General features: G+C 48.5%; 1 protein-coding gene across 3 annotated transcripts in view; it reads right to left on the bottom strand.

The window, feature by feature from the left end:
* Positions 1–13,045: 13,045 nt before the first annotated feature.
* Positions 13,046–17,031, bottom strand: part of MGMT (O-6-methylguanine-DNA methyltransferase) — a 65,485-nt gene continuing 61,499 nt past the window's right edge. For all 3 annotated transcript variants that reach the window (XM_069231122.1, XM_069231123.1, XM_069231121.1), the window contains exon 2: positions 13,046–14,005. In XM_069231122.1, coding sequence (XP_069087223.1) covers positions 13,230–13,844 — 615 coding nt within the window. In that variant the 5' untranslated portion in view covers positions 13,845–14,005 and the 3' untranslated portion in view covers positions 13,046–13,229. The remainder of the gene's footprint in view (positions 14,006–17,031) is intronic.

Raw genomic sequence — 17,031 nt, 5'->3', positions numbered from 1 at the left:
TGCTTGCAGCTATAGAGGTGACATGATTTGTATTCCTTTGCCATTCGAGCTCTACTGAAAACAGACGTATCCATCTCTGTGCAGGTCAACTGTACCTACCCATCTCTAGAGCGGACATGCGGCATCATCCTTACAGGCTTTGCATTTGTCATAATTCCCGAGCCATCCCTCTTTTGAGGCAGAAGGCTCTGCATCTCTGTAACCCCACTCAACCCATCTATCCTTAAGTGACAAGGGCCCATATTTATACTTTTTGACGCTAAACTGCGCTAACGCAGTTTAGCGTCAAAAAGTTTTGCGCCGTCTAACGCCATTCTGAAGCGCCATGCGGGCGCCGTATTTATGGAATGGCGTTAGACGGCGCAATCAGACCGGCGCTGCCTGGTTTGCGTGGGAAAAAACCACGTAGACCAGACAGCGCCGGCGTAGGGGGAAAATGGCGTATGGGCGTCTTAAAATGGGGCAAGTCAGGTTACGTCGAAAAAATTGTCTTAACCCGACTTGCGCCATTTATTTTCGACGCCCATCCCCCATCAACATGACTCCTATCATTGTAAAGATAGGAGTCATGCCCCCTTGCCCAATGGCCATGCCCAGGGGACTTCTGTCCCCTGGGCATGGTCATTGGGCATAGTGGCATGTAGGGGGGCACAAATCAGGCCCCCCTATGCCAAAAAAAATTATTAAAAAAAAAAAAAAAAATACTTACCTGAACTTACCTGAATGTCCCTGGGGTGGGTCCCTCCAGCCTTGGGTGTCCTCCTGGGGTGGGCAAGGGTGGCAGGGGGGGTCCCTGGGGGCAGGGGAGGGCACTCTGGGCTCATTTTGAGCCCACTTGTCCCTTAACGCCATGCCTGACCCAGGCGTTAAAAAGCGGCGCAAATGCGCCGTTTTTAGCCACGCCCACTCCCGGGCGTCTCTTTTGCCCGGGAGTATAAATACCACGTAAAGGCCTGGGAGTCATTTTTTAGACGGGAACGCCTCCCTTGCATATCATTAACGCAAGGAAGGGGTTCACGCTAAAAAATGACGCACATTCCGGGAACTTTGGCGCTATTCGCCTCTAACGCCATAGTATAAATATGGCGTTAGTTTGGCGTCGAAATTGCGTAAAAAAAAACGACGCAATTTCGGCGCAAACGGAGTATAAATATGCCCCAAGCTGTCTACAGTATTTGCCTCCCTCTGGCAATGCCTTGAGCCATCCCAGCCCTAGAGGAGACAAGCCCAGTCGCCATGTACCGCACTCCTGAACTGTGTACTTGTAGAGGTGTGTTTTTTTTTTTTTTTTTTTTACATAATTTTCCTATCTTTACTGGTGAGCTTTTATATGTTTCTTCCCAGTTGTAGACAATGTTTCGCAAAGATATTTTTGTTACTATTTGGAGAAAAATAGGACACTTTAATATGTTTACACGTTGCCAGTATAAACCAAAAAATACTCATTCCATGTGGTTTAGAAAGGCTGACCAAGACTAAGGCCCAAATTTATATTTTAGCGCCACATTTGCATCATTTTCTGACGCAAAAGTGGCGCAAATTCAATGCTAAAAAGTATAAATATGGGCCTACTTTTGTTACATGCATAGGTAAAGCACTATAAATCGCTGCTTAGTAAGACTATTCAATTACAATATTTGTTAACATGGGTAAAAAGTATAATGTGCTGTAGAAAAGACTGTACTATAGACCAAACAAGTGAACTGGTGAAAACAAGAGTATTGTCATATTGTGTATTTCTAAACAATTGTATTGATCTGCACATTATAGGGAACAGGTTTGTGCGTGTGTATTTTTTGTAAAACCTGATTTGAATAAAAAACAAAAAACAAACAACATACATTACCTACTGCTTAATTTGCTCTGTTGTGGTTTGGTTGCACCCACAACATTGATATTCACGGAAAGCAGTTCTTTATAGGATGTGTGAATTTCTCCCATAAGGCAGTCACTACTTAAACAGGATATTAGTCTCTAGAACCTAGTTGACATATTTTCTTATGTTCTCATATGTTCTTTCTTCTTGTCTGCAAGCTGTGCTGTTTTTTGCCACCACTCTCTGATGCATTGTGGGTAATCAGGTGGTTTTACAGTGACTGGCATGAAGGGGCGTCACTGTGCTCAGCCAGGGCGCGCATTACAGTTGATACAGCCATCTACAAAATGTTTGACGCTGGCATCTTAAAGCCAAGGTGCAACCTGGAGTTGGGATGAGTTCTTAAACAGAAGCAAGTTCTTAGAAGCTGCAGTGAGTATCCTTATTGTGCCCATGCACCCCCTGAAAGTAATCTTCCACCTGGTAGTTTGCCCAATTACCCCAATGCTCAAAGAACTTGCTGACTTCCTTTCAATGCCAATATCATCTTTAAGACCAATTGCATCACGTACAATGCTATCAGAACCTACATCCTCACTCAGGTCACAAAAAAACAATCACCTAGGGCAGACTGGGCCATGTCAAGATATCAGAAGATTACCCGTGAAAACATGGCAGAAACTAGAAGGCGGGGTAACTCGGTCCACACATCGAGGATCTAGAAGAATAGTTTCATCATGAACTGTTCTTACCTGCCTACAATTCAGAAACAAGCTGAAGACACTTCAATGAGCGTCCGGCCCACACAATAGTACGTACTTGTTACCTGCGTCACTGTGCATGATCTGACTTATGCTCTTGCCAATTAACCAATGTGCTGTTCCTTCGCTGCAACACAAGTAGATACACGGGGGCAGATTTATAGAAAGTGGCGCTGCACCAAGTGCAGTACCACTTTCCCCGCACCCCTTAGCACCCTCCTACGCCACCATATGTGCGCCGTATTTCAAATACGGCGCACCATGGCTCAGGGTAGGGGCAATAGTGTCATTTTTTATCACGATATTGATGTACTCTGCAGGCGTAGCGCCAAAATATTGGCGCTAGCCTGAAGAGTACATAGGGGCCCATTCTAAAGAATGGAAGCCTCCATTTAACGCCTGCTCTTGAGCAGGCATTAAAAGTGCTGTAGTAAACGGTGCAAGGAAATCTCATAGATTTCCTTGTGACATTTTTCCGGCTCCCCTAACGGGGAAAGCCCCCTTTGCATACATTATGCCTGGCGCAGGCATAATGTAGCACAAAGGGTTACAGAGTGGCGCAATGCATGCATTGCACCACTCTGTAAATATGGCGCAGGTTTTGGCCTCGTTCGGCCACATTAACGTCAAAATAAATGTTATTAATGTGGCGCTAGAGGCCTATAAATAAGCCTCATGCAGTCCAGGAGGCCTAGTCTGTAACGTACTTGTGCAGCTACGGTGCCTACTTCTGCAGTGTTGCATCCTGTTCTGAAGGCCTCATGGGCAATCGGAGGACCGTCTTTGAGGTATTGTGTGCAGCTCTATAGGTCCTATTATTTACAGCATTCTGCCCGTTAGGGTCAGTGTTGATTTCTGGAGACCACAGTTGGTTCAGTTATGAGATGGTTGTTCACAGTGGGACCATCATTGTATTCTGGAGGCCACAATTATAGTAGAGTCTCCAGCTCTTGTGGCCTCATAGTGTGTAGTACACTCAGAATGCTGCACCTGCTTAGAGGCCACTTCTAGACTTCTGAGTCAAATGTCTTGGACGGTAGGGGTGGTTTAGGAGCAAGATGTCCTGTTGCCTTTCTCTGGGCACAGGTGTAAGAACATAGGCTCAACAGGAGCTCAGGTGGAAGGCCATGATATGGGTAGAGAGGAGGGTACACAGGAGTGCCATGTTCAGGGACTGGAGGATCATGCTAAAAGGCTAGAGACGGACTTTAGAGTGAGAGGCCACAATAACTCTGAAAGGGGAAGCCCTGGAGTGTTAAAGTGAGTGAATGCGGAGACTCTGGAGTAAAAGGAGGGGGACACAGCAGAGGCTTTGGAGTAGAATGAAGGAACACAGCAGACGATCTGAGTAAAATGACACAGCAGAGGCTCTGACGTAAAATGATGAGGACCTGGAGTAAAAGCAGAACACAGGAGTCTCTGGAGTATGACATCACAACACGAAGGTTGGGGGGGTGGGGCGGGCGGGCGGGGCAGTACGAGACTGGATGTATAATCCCAGCTGTATGCAGGCCTAAAGGAGACTGAATTGGGAGGTTCAGGAGTAAGAATTCAGGAAATGACGGTGGAGATAAGATGCGTACACCTCTATTGGAAATAATGTGATAAACGGCAGCATTCATGCAAATTTGTCACAATTAAGAACATGTCAAAGTTTTTCCCTAGTGTAAATATGAGCAGGTCAAACATGCCAATATTTGAGGACTGAATACCAGTACATGGAGACTTGCATGGAAAGTATCGAAATCCACGCTATTCCCGACTGCAATAGGGGAATATCACATTAGATGCTATTTATTAAATTCTGAACCCCAAAGTATATGTATTTAACAAGAGTGATTAATAGATCCTGCTACTATGCAGCTGTGAAAATAGATTGGAAGGAAAGTGGGGAGTATTTTATTGATAGCACAAAATAAAACAGAATGGAGCCACGCAAACAAGTAGCACAAACCTTTTTTTTTCTCAAAGTAAACAATACTTTGAATTGTGGGCTTTGTAGTTTCCCCAATAAACAGATGAGTCCAACTCACAGCATAAAAGTCCTCTTCTTCTAAAGCCAGAGCTGGGAAACATTGTCATACATACACCAGTTCCACTAGGCATCAATGTATTGTGAAAAGTTGTAAGAGAACAGGCTGTGAGACTGCAGGACGAAGAATGACAGGTCACTGGAAGAAACCGTTTCTTGCAAAGAATGTGGCAGTAATGTTAGTGGCATACACTTGTCCCAGACTTATTTTACAATATATGATTGAAAATTGTTAAAACGTAAACTATGGCTGATGTAGGGCTGACCCTTTAATCGTAACTGCCAAGAGCAGCTCCCGCCAAAAGCGTCACAGCGTGCTTCCAATACCTAATGGATATGTCGGGCAGCACGAGTCTCTGGCAAGGAGCCTGCTCTCTGCTCTTGGTTCTCCAGAAATATATAAAGTGACCGAGATCCCTCCCCCGAATTTACACGTTTTTCCTGATTGATAACATTCAATCCCCATAGAACGACAGTACAATCCTTAAATCTCCCTAGAATGTGTACAACAAACAGAATGTGTACAGTCGCACTAAAATGAGAAAGATGGATAATTTAGAGAAAAAAATGCAAATATTCTGCTGCTGTGTAAAACCTTGAAGTGTCCCAGAAACGAGGACCACCACACCTTCTTTCCCTATGTTCGGCAAATGGCTCAAAATTTCACAAAAATAATTTCTAACGACCCCCCAAACACTACAGGTCCCATTCATCTTGGAAGGAATGATGCAAAGTGCCATATCTACCCATCCCCAAAATGGACAATTAGTCATATCTCACCAACAACGGAAAACACCCGCGCATAGACACCAACAGCACTCAAACGGGGTGCAATAAGGACCGTGTCTCGAAGGTAAATATATATATTATTAATATATATATTTACACTAACATAGCTCGAGCGACGTGACTACAGAAGGGGCTATCATCCTGTTTTTTTGTCAAAACCAAGATGCGATTTGACCACCCCACAAAAGACTAATAACAATAAGTGTGTGACGGTCATTTATCAGTCCCATTAACCCATTATTACAATATGTATCTTTGTGGCACAATGGAGGGGCCCGCGGAGAGGGAGAGACGCAGTCTAGTCTCTCCGCGGGCATTTTCGGGAAGGGAAGTGGCGCGCAAGGCGCCTCATTGGTAGAGAGGTAGGTGGGGGGGGGTTTTAGGTAGGGGATATAAGGGGGGTGGAGGGTGGGTTCGGCCTCTTCACCGTGCCGGCGCTAGGTAGGAAGGAGTTTTATTTCGGAGGTTAGGTAAGGAGTTTTTGGGCAGGCGAGTTAGGCCGCAGGGCCAGGCCGGAAGATTTTTGTGTATAAAGCAGGCGCCCCACCTCGCGGGGCCGTTTGTAATTTCCCCCCGTTTTGTTTAATATTCAGGGCACCGCGGAAGGTGCGGGTGGCCCGTTTTTGAAGGGGGGAGCGGCTCCGTTTGGGCAGAACACCAGCGGGGGATCGGGGAAGGGCGGCCCCACCCCCTCTACATCAATCAGACGTGGAGCCGCGCGCTCGCGGGAGGCGGCCCCCGGGGTTTTTTTTTGCCTCAAAAGGTCACCGGAGGAGCAGCACATAAACAGGCAAGTTCAGGCCTTGCCGGCACCGACGCGCGGGGCCCCCGGGGCCATTAACGAGCGCTAGGCCACACGGAAGGGCCTTATAAAAAAAATAAAAATTTACAAAAAAATAAAAATATATATATCTTTTTGTTTTGCCCTCACAATTTCTGGCGGCATATAGAATATAGCTGACCCCCCCCCCCCCCCCCAAGGGCAAGGGACAGCACAGGGCGCACCAGAGTGGGCCTGATATATTTGGGTAAAAAATAAATAAAAATAAAATATATATAGATATAATATATAAAAAAAATATATATATACTTACCCACAACATGGCCACCGGACACGACGCAGAGGCTGTAAGGGCCGCACTACGCGTGCTAGGCGAGGCAGGGAGGGCGGATTTGCTTAGACCTGGGGTTTTAGATCAGGCCTGGGTTGGGATGACACGCCCCAGCAGGGCGGCATCGGGGCGGGTGGCGGCCGCAATCGCGGCTTGCGAGTCACAGGACTCTGAAGAGGCAGGAGAGGACGAGACGATAGCCCCCGGGCAGGCCGGGATTACGCAGCAGGCCCCCCACGGGACTCAGAGCCCGCTGTTGTTTGGAGGGGAAACCCAGGCTTCACAGGACGCAGCGTCAGTCAGTGCGCAAGTAGGCGCGGGCCCAGCAGGTAGCGCGGGTCCCAAGGCGGGGGAGGCAAAAGACGACAGCCATAACAAGGAGGCAGAGCAACCCATAGCGGGGCCCAGCGGGGACTTTGCCCCTTTAGATTTGTCATACCGCAGGGGGGAGGCCCACAGCTCGGGTTTTTTCGGGGCGCCCGTCAAGAAAAGAGGTAAATATGCCGGAAGGCACAGGGGCGGGCCAGGAAGGGCCAAGGCAGCGCCCCGCCAGGCCAAGGGAGGAAAAGTCAAGGCAGCGCAGGGAACGGGGACCTGAGCCCGCACAGGCAGGTGGCCTGGGACCAGGCAGAGACGTGGGACTTAGAGGCTAGAATAAGGGAACAGCGCAAGGCAGTGGCGGAAACGGAAGCCAGGTGGGCGCAGCTCTGTAAGGACAGGGACGAGGCACAGGCACGCAGTGAGCTAACATCAAAGTTTAGAGAGGCCAAGGGACAGGCGGGGCCACAACAACCGGGGCAGGGAGAGGGTACCTGGGTATGGGTGCCACAGGCAAGGGGAGAACAGAGACAAGAGGCTCGAGTGGCCGAAGGGGCAGTAGGCGCGGTGAAACCCGGTGACGCAGACGGTCATGGGGTCAGAAGGGATGCAATGCCAGCGGCGGAGGTTGGCAAGAGACGGAATACGCTAACCGGGCGCAATACGGCCCAAACGCGTTGGCACGAAGCTTTGGAGGGGTCTGCAGCGGCCTTCTCCACACCGAGGGACCACGGACGCCGTCCCGATGGCACGCGCCATGCGGGTGGGGAAGCAAGTACAAGTACATCTGACAATACTAGAGATTTCGGGCAGCGCAAGTGCCAGTGGGAAGGAGAGGACGAACTGGAACTGGACTATGAGGAGGAAGGGGATGAATGGGAGGATGGCGAAATATGTGATTGGGAGGTGAATGCGGTTACCAAAGGGGGCGGGCGAGGGCGCAAGAGCGGCGCAACCTCTTCGTTGTCTGTTTTGCAGGTGGCACCCCCGCAGGAAGGCCCCGTGGGCGGTCGGCAAATTACGCCGCGAGGCAGAAGCCTAAAAAGAATACCAAGGAGTCTGGCAGACACCACTGGAGGTAAGAACTGGTGGTCAGTGTGGGGCGAAGGGAGTGGTATAATGAAGGAGGCTAACACAAAAAGGTCCATTGGGGTAGGTGACGGGTCAGTTCTAGAGAAGGCAGGTGATAGCGACATTCAGAAGTCGGTAGAGAACAAGGACAAAGAAGGCACAGCCACGAGCGGTACGGCTACAACGGGGAAGGAGGACATGGGAGAAAAGGTAGTAGAGGACAAAGAAGGGGGAGGCCTCAGAAAGAGACTGCCATACATGGGTTTAGCCATGCCTCTGGGTTCGCATGTGGCGGAAAAAACAAAAAACAAAATATGGAAACATGAATATGTGGACGTGTTTAAATTGCTGCATAGGGACATACAGGCAAAGGAAGGGTCCAAGGAGGAGGAATGGGAGCTAGCGCGTAGACCTCGAGTGCTGATAACAATGGATAACTGGACATCGGCCTTTTTGATATTCGCCAGTATATACTGCGAGAAATACCCGGACAGGGCCATTGCACTTTTCAAATACATGGATATAATTAGAAAGGCACAGATGCACTTTGGAGGTTTTGCATGGCTCAGTTATGATGAGGAATTCAGGGCCCGGGTGAGTGTTAACCCGGAGAAACCGTGGGGTGACGTGGATCCCGAATTGTGGATGCAGGGGATGGCATCGGCGCAGACAGCGGCGTCCACTCACACTGCGAGTGGCCTGCCAGTGACTTATAAGCCCTTTCAAACTCGCCCCGCCCAGGCAGGGGCGGGCAATACTACTAAAGCAACAGGGACAACAGCAGGGGCTTGTTGGAACTTTAACAAAGGTTTTTGTTCCAGGGCACAATGCAGATTCAAGCACGACTGCTCCAAGTGCGGGGGCCGTCATCCAGTCACCCAATGTTTCTCATTGTCCAGCCCAGCTGAACAGTGGAGGGCTGCTAGAGGGAGAGGGGGGCATGGCACTCCTGCACCAAAAGGGGCCTACACCAGTTAGACTGGAATTTCTGTTACCATGGTTGCATAGATACCCAGACAGGGATAAAGCGCGTATACTCAAATGGGGTTTTAGAGAAGGTTTTAGAATAGGTTACCAAGGCCCCCGGCAACGTAGATGGGCTGACAATTTGCGGTCAGCCAAAGAACGCCCGCAGATAGTGCATGACAAGTTGGCAAAAGAGGTAGCTTTAGGAAGAATAGCGGGCCCATTCTCTGGGTGGCCAAGTGACACTTATGATATCCCCCTTGGGAGTGGTACCCAAAAAAGCACAAGGAGAATTCCGGTTGATTCATCATTTGTCTTGGCCGGAAGGGACGTCGGTTAACGACTTCATTGCCCAAGAGGACTCTAAAGTAATTTATGCATCAGTTGATGATGCGATAAAGTTAGTTTTGAAATGCGGCAGGATGGCGGAATTGGCAAAATGCGACATCCAATCAGCTTTTAGACTGCTCCCTATTCATCCGGCAGATTTTGACCTCTTGGGCATGCAGCTGGATGGCAACATATACGTGGACAGGGTGCTGCCCATGGGCTGCTCGATATCATGTGCCCTTTTCGAGACTTTCAGCACCTTTTTACAATGGGTTTTCGTAAGGGCGAGTGGCCATAGGTGGGTGACGCATTACCTAGACGACTTCTTATTCGTAGGGCCAGCGGCATCCGGGGCATGTGGGCGGGCCCTGGACGCTTTCCAAAATCTGACACAACAGGCAGGTGTGCCTTTGGCCCCCGGAAAAACAGAAGGCCCAGTGCCGATTTTAACATTTTTGGGCATTGAACTGGATACAAAAAACTTGGTCGCCAGCGGCAAAAGTGAAGGAAATACTTGGTTGCCTAGAGGAAGTGCGCACTTTGCGTAAGATGGACTTGAGAACGGCTCAGAGGCTGTTAGGTTATCTCAATTTTGCGTGCAGGGTAGTTAGGGGAGGTAGAACCTTTTGCAGGCGTTTGGGATTTTCCATGTCAGGTGCTGTGCTTCTGCACCACAGGATACGAGTATCATTGTCGTTACGAGAAGACATTAGAGTGTGGGAGATTTTTCTGAGACATTTCAATGGAGTGCCGATGTCTTTTGGAGAGTCGGACACGGTATGGCAAATACAAATTTTTTCAGACGCAGCAGGAGCGTCAGGCTTTGGTCTGTATTGGGACGGGAGTTGGTGTGCGGAGAAATGGCCGGCATTGTGGATGCAGCAAGGGAGAAGCATTGCGTTCTTGGAGTTTTTTCCCCTTTTAGTTGCACTGGCAGTGTGGGGGCAAGAATTAGCAAACAGGACAGTGGTCTTTCAGATAGACAATATGGCAGTGGTAGAATTGGTCAATAGACAGAGAGCAAGGGACCTCAGAGTGTTGCGCTTGTTGCGCCAGTTCATGTTGTTATGCCTGTCATTGAATGTTATTTTTAAAGCTGCACATATACCGGGGATTTACAACGAGATTGCAGACTCACTATCTTGTTCACAGTGGCGGCGTTTCCGCGAATTGGCACCTGGAGCGGACCGGAACAAGACTGTGGTCCCGGCAGACATCTGGGAATGGGGGGCATGATGATCACGGGGCTGGTGGAGATGTCATTGGCAGTCTCTACGCGGCATAATTACAGAATGGCATGGTTGGAATTTCAATCTTTTGAACGTTTTTGGGGCAATTTCTGGGCACAAAGCCTGACTATGCTGGAAGCCAGGACTAGAAGTTTCGTGCTGTTTTTGATCGGGGAGGGTTTATCTCCAGCTACTATCGGGGGGAAACTGGCTGGTGTGTCGTTTTATGGTAAATTGTTTTTTGGCTATGATCCAGCGCGTAATGACTTATTGGGCAAAATGCTGAAGGGATGGAGCAGAGTTAGAGTGAGCGGAGACAAGCCAGCCAGGGAGCCCATTACGTTTGAAATGTTGGTAGAAATGTTACAGGTGTTACCAGTTTGTTGTAGGGATGAATACGAGGTGGGCTTGTTTAGGTTATGCATGTTGTGGATGTTTTTTGGCGCTTTTAGAGTATCAGAGTTGTTGGGGGTGGGGAAAGAAATCGGGGTAAGGAGAAAAGAGGTATATGTGCATAGAGACAGGTTGGGGATATGGTTAAGACGATCAAAAACTGACCAGCTGGGGAAAGGCAAATGGATATGGTTGAAAAAGGGGGGTGTGGTTTTAGCTTGCCCGTTTGAAGAATGGGTTCGTTTTAAAGACAGATGGCCAAGGGCAGGTGAATCAGGTGTTTTCATGCATGCGTCGGGAAAGAAGCTAACGAGTTACCAACTTTTACAAGTTATGAGAATGGCGCTGGGAAGGACAGGGCGGCGCGCAGGTGATTATGGAACGCACTCTTTTAGGACTGGCGCGGCAACAGAGGCGGCACATTTGGGATGGGATTGGGCTAAGATCAAGGCCATAGGGAGATGGAAGTCGAGGTGCTGTGAAAGATATGTTAGGCCGTGAAGAATAAAGTACAGACAGAAGAAGAAAATAGGGGGGGGGGTTTCTTGTATACCCAGGCAGTTGTTACAATGTTTTTTTCTTTATAGGTTGCGTGGCTGGGCCAGAGAAGGGAAAGATGACGACATGGTTGGTCGGCTATTCGTTTGTACATTGGGCGGCGAAATTTGCGGAGAAACAAGTGTACGGCAGATCATTGGGACTGCCCAGCAGAAACCATGAAGTGCGATGGTGGGGCAAGAGGGTTATGAGGTAGGGGAGCCTGCTTCCATTTATCACGAGTAACTTGCCGCATTGGGGGTGTCCAGATTTGTTATTGATACATTTGGGGGAGAATGATCTGGTGAAACTATCGAGGCTCACTTTGATTCAAATGATGCAGAGGGATCTGGAACTTTTAAAACACAAACTATGTGGTACATGCTTGATCTGGACGGAATTTGTGCCAAGAAGGGCCTGGAGAGGGGCTATCAATCACAGAGCCATAGAGCGGGCTCGGAAAAAATTGAACAGAGCTATGAGGGTTTTCTGCTGGGCCCAGGGAATCAAAGTGCTGAGACACGGGGACATAAAAGAACAAGAAAAAGAGTTGTTTCGTGATGATGGGGTACATTTATCACAACTGGGCAATGTGTATTATATTGCAGAATTGAGATTGATGTTAGAAAGCGCATGGGGTACAAATTTGTGTACCAAGGAATAAGAGAGGGTGGGGCAGCGAAACGCCTCACCGGTTTCTCTGGTTGGCAGGAGATGGGGGAGGGTGGAGAGCCAGGTGCGGGCTTGTCCACCCTTCCAGGGGGAAAAACAAGGATTTGAAGGATCAGAGCGGGGAGGGGTAGGCTACAGGCAGGGAAGGCATGGGAAGAATAGGGGAGTAGATATGTAGGGAAATTGAAGGGAGATATTTTAAGGAGGAAATAAAGGAAAAGGAATTGTTTAAGTTAAAGTTTGTTAAAGGAAATATAGTTAAGTTTTGAGTAATGATGTTTAAAACCTGTTCTAATAAATTACCTTTTACACCAACAAGAGTGTCACGCCTGTATGTCCCGATGGAGGGGCCCGCGGAGAGGGAGAGACGCAGTCTAGTCTCTCCGCGGGCATTTTCGGGAAGGGAAGTGGCGCGCAAGGCGCCTCATTGGTAGAGAGGTAGGTGGGGGTGGGTTTTAGGTAGGGGATATAAGGGGGGTGGAGGGTGGGGTCGGCCTCTTCACCGCGCCGACGCTAGGTAGGAAGGAGTTTTATTTCGGACCACCCACCCACCCAGCTTAGGAAGACAGAAGGAGGAGATCGTAGGTAGGCAGGAAGGGGTAAGTAGGGGCGGTTAATAGTCATTTAGGACAGGTGAATTCGAAGGGATGGCAGGAGATGGGGGAGGGTGGAGAGCCAGGTGCGGGCTTGTCCACCCTTCCAGGGGGAAAAACAAGGATTTGAAGGATCAGAGCGGGGAGGGGTAGGCTACAGGCAGGGAAGGCATGGGAAGAATAGGGGAGTAGATACGTAGGGAAATTGAAGGGAGATATTTTAAGGAGGAAATAAAGGAAAAGGAAGTGTTTAAGTTAAAGTTTGTTAAAGGAAATATAGTTAAGTTTTGAGTAATGATGTTTAAAACCTGTTCTAATAAATGACCTTTTACACCAATAAGAGTGTCACGCCTGTATGTCCCGAAGGCTTCACTGGTATTTCTTATTGTTGCATAACAAACGGCCGCTTTCACGTTCCATCACAACAATATTTTACATCATTTATTTAACAAGTGAACAAAACAACAGGAGGGAGAAGAAATGCAAAGCTGTTAAATTGTGCGCAACAAGTTCTACAGACATTTTCTGCGGTGGTCGCTGGGATCTGTTCTCCCACTGCGAGGGCACCGTGATGGTGTATTTCTCTCTTCTTGTGTTGAGATTTTCTGTATCAAGCCCGCTGCATGCCTGGCACTTTGTTGCTTGGCACCTCTGCCCGCAGAAGCCTCTCACGGCCGAGCAGCCACTCCTTGAGGTGGTTTCCCTTTCCGCCCATATAGGGACCAAGCTCTCCATTGCTGCAGACCACGCGGTGGCACGGGATGAGGAGGGGAGCAGGATTGCTCCGCATGGCGCCGCCTACAGCCCGCGCTGCCTTCTCGTTGCCCGCTAGGCAGGCCAGCTGCTTGTAGGAGACTGAGTCGCCGAACTTCACCTGGCTGGACAGGGTCAGTAACACATGGCGGGTGAAGGAGTTCTTCTCGAAAACTGGGTGGTGGAATGGAGGCATCGGGAGTTCAACAACCTTCCCGGGATCTGAGAAGTAGGCCACCAGCCATGCTGTGCACAGCTTCAGGGGCTCTGGCACCTCCCCGGGACTCGCCTGAACCTTGCACTCTAAAGGGCTGGCATCCCTCACCGGCTCGGGTGCAGCATCAGCCTGCAGTTTTACCTCGTGGACTCCGGCAGTGCAGCCGGATAGCTGGATTGGGCCCAGCGGGCTCCAAAGGGCCACATGCGACTCCTGGCATGCAGCCAGGCTTTTTGGTCGGAACTTTGTAGCCATTGCTAGGTAGCAAAGACGGGTTATCGATCACTGGACACCGTCTGGTGCAGTGCTACGGGCTCTGGGTCTCGGTGGTGCTTGATTCCTGGTGCTGCAGCGTCTCTGGGAGCGATGTGTTCCCACTGCGAGGTTCAACAGCAACTGGTGGTTTCTGCCAAATTCTGCACAGGGAAAACATGAGTCACAAAAATGTTAAAAAAACAAAACAAACAAAAAAAAATGCACGCACACTCAAGCAAGCCCACAATAACGCATTGGAGCAAGCAAAAAAAGTTCAGCAGCCTCACAGTATTCTGTCCAAATTCACAAGCATCTAATCTAGAGGGAAGGGGAATTGAAACCGGAGGTAGAGGGGGTGGGTAGGATAAACGAGCTTTTTGTGGCATATTCTGCAGACTGGACAGCCTCCCTCCATAAATGGCAGCACCACACAAGGTCAACTGGGGACACCATTACTCACCTTTTTGTGTGAGATGGAGAGGGGTGTGAGAAAAGCAGGACTGGAGTGGAAAGTTGTTTACTCTGCAACCCATGAATTGGTGGTCGAAGTGTGGCAAGAAAAATGCAGGGGCAGCTCTTGTCCAATGGCGAAAGAGTGTCGCCCCCTGGATAAGATCCAGCAAGTGCAGGGAGGGGCACTCCTGGGCCATATGACGAGGGGGAGTGGAGTCACTGAGTGCACTAAGTGAGCATGTCGGTTTGGCCAGTTGTCTCAGGCAGGCCAAACTGATATGCACCCTTAGGTTTCTCCAACCCGGCTGCATGCACAGCTGGGTTGGAGAAACTGCACATGCAGTGTCTGAGCGGCAGAACAAGCTGCTCAGACCAATCCTGGTGCTGTTGTCATGCTAAGTATAGCATGTACGCAGCACCAGGACTGCATAGGCTGCCTGTGCTGGTATCCCAGAGACTGCTGAGACACCAACATCATCGAGGGAAGAGGAGCGAGGCGGCGGGGGCAGGAAAAGTTACGCTTTTTTTGTTTTTGTTTTCCCCCTGCCCCGCCCCTGCCTGCCTGCCCCTCCCTATGAGATGTGCGCTGGCCACCACTGCAAAAAAAGGAGTGGAATAACAGGGGCCGGAGACATGAAGCAGTCTGACAGTCAATTTATGCATTTGTTTATTAAAAAAAAAACAAAAAAAAAACACTCCCACAAAGTAATAGGCAGCAAGGCGAAACATCACAGTGAATCTGTTCTGGCTTGATTACAAAGCAGGGCTGTGGAATCCTTATAGACCGACACCCAGGCCAAACTGTTTGGCGTCAAGGACAACTAATTTTCATGCCCATTTTGTCCTTGGGACAAGTAGGCCCAACAACCCCCTGCAGCACAAACCCTTTGGCTGCCACTTTACATTATGAAGCAGGGAAGGGAACGGTCTGCAGTTGATGTAATATTTGTGCCCATATGTTAATGCTGTTTGAACTTGTAGTTAAGGTTCATTAATGTAAAGCCTTTATTATTAGGGCGAGTGCTGTAAATAAATGTTGTAAGCTCGGCCTGCACTAATGCCAGAGGTTTCAGTAAAATAATGTGTACTCACATGTTTTAAAAGTTTAGCAATATGGAGGTACATATAATGCTCCCAGGATGGTCTCTAATTAGATGCAAATACTTATAGACGCTTGAAAGCAAGCTTGATAATTCTTGCTTTCAAAATAAAGTTTTCCTGAAAAAAATGTTGTGCAAACTTACTGAACTATACATTTCTTTGCAGAATTATGTAGCAAAACATGTTGATGCATGGCAGTAATTCCAAAGAATATTCATAATGGAAAATCAGTGTAACCAGTTTCAACAAGATTATGGGAAACATGAAGATAAACCAGCATTGGCAAAGCCAAGGATCCAACATTGGTGGTCAGTCTTATGGACAGAGCCACTGGAATTATACGATTATGCGGCTGTGGTGATTTTCGCATAATTATTGATTTGCCACCTTTGCCACATAATCCATCATCTGCCGCATAATGTGCAGATTTCAACAACAAAAATTGTTTCTAGCTCAAACGCTTCAAAAGACTAAAAATGCTAAGACATGTATTGCCACTCAGGGGAAGGCCCTTTCTTTCTAAAGCTGGATTGGTCGCCTTTCGTCTTGCTTATTGTTTTAGTCGGGAGTTAAACTACTATACTACTAAGGTGCAGCCAATGCACAGAGCGTTACCAAATTTAAAAATGATGACATTATGTTGCATTATGCAGCATAATTTGACTCTATCCTGCCACGTAATTTCAGTAGCCCTGCTTATGGTTTTGTCAATGCGTGTCTTGTTTTGACATGGCTTTTAGAAAAAGTTATTGTTGCAGGAGCTGTCAGGCTCTCACCATTGTAACAAACATTGGCACAAAGCAAAAACACACATTGTCGCAGTAATCCCTGGCACGGAACAAAACTACTTTGTGTGCTGATATGCTCCTTGTTAATGAACAGGCTGCTATCACTCACAGTGAGAGAGAAATATAATTTTAATAACCTTTTAATAACCTAATTTTAAACACCTTTTGCCATCTTCTTGCCTAGAGCTAACCTATGTGCTTGGTTGGTGATCCTCTGGAGGTTATCAGGATCACGTGCTATCGCCTAATGTTAAGTGCAACTCAAGTTAGTTGGTTAATGCACCCCACTGCAGAGGTCTTGATAGAATGAGAATGTCTCAGATTACAACCCTGCAAAGAAAAGGGGGCAGCCATATATTTCTGTGTGTTAAGCTTTTAAAGGAATTATTCCTCTACACTGGCAATACTAGCCTAACGTTTAAAAACATTCAGGGGCATATTTATACTCTGGTTGCGCCGAATTTGCGTCGTTTTTTTCGACGCAAATTCGACGCAAAACTAACGCCATATTTATACTTTGGCGCTAGACGCGTCTAGCGCCAAAGTTCCCGGAATGTGCGTCATTTTTTAGCGTGAACCCCTTCCTTGCGTTAATGATATGCAAGGGAGGCGTTCCCGTCTTAAAAAATGACTCCCAGGCCTTTACGTGGTATTTATACTCCCGGGCAAAAATGACGCCCGGGAGTGGGCGTGGCCAAAAACGGCGCATTTGCGCCGCTTTTTAACGCCTGGGTCAGGGATGGCGTTAAGGGACAAGTGGGCTCAAAATGAGCCCAGAGTGCCCTCCCCTGCCCCCAGGGACCCCCCCTGCCACCCTTGCCCACCCCAGGAGGACACCCAAGGAC

Source organism: Pleurodeles waltl, chromosome 4_2 (assembly GCF_031143425.1).
Source record: "Pleurodeles waltl isolate 20211129_DDA chromosome 4_2, aPleWal1.hap1.20221129, whole genome shotgun sequence".
In the NCBI taxonomy this organism is placed as follows: domain Eukaryota; kingdom Metazoa; phylum Chordata; class Amphibia; order Caudata; family Salamandridae; genus Pleurodeles; species Pleurodeles waltl.
Note: the sequence above shows the minus strand (reverse complement) of the source record. Positions and strands in the feature narration are given on the sequence as shown.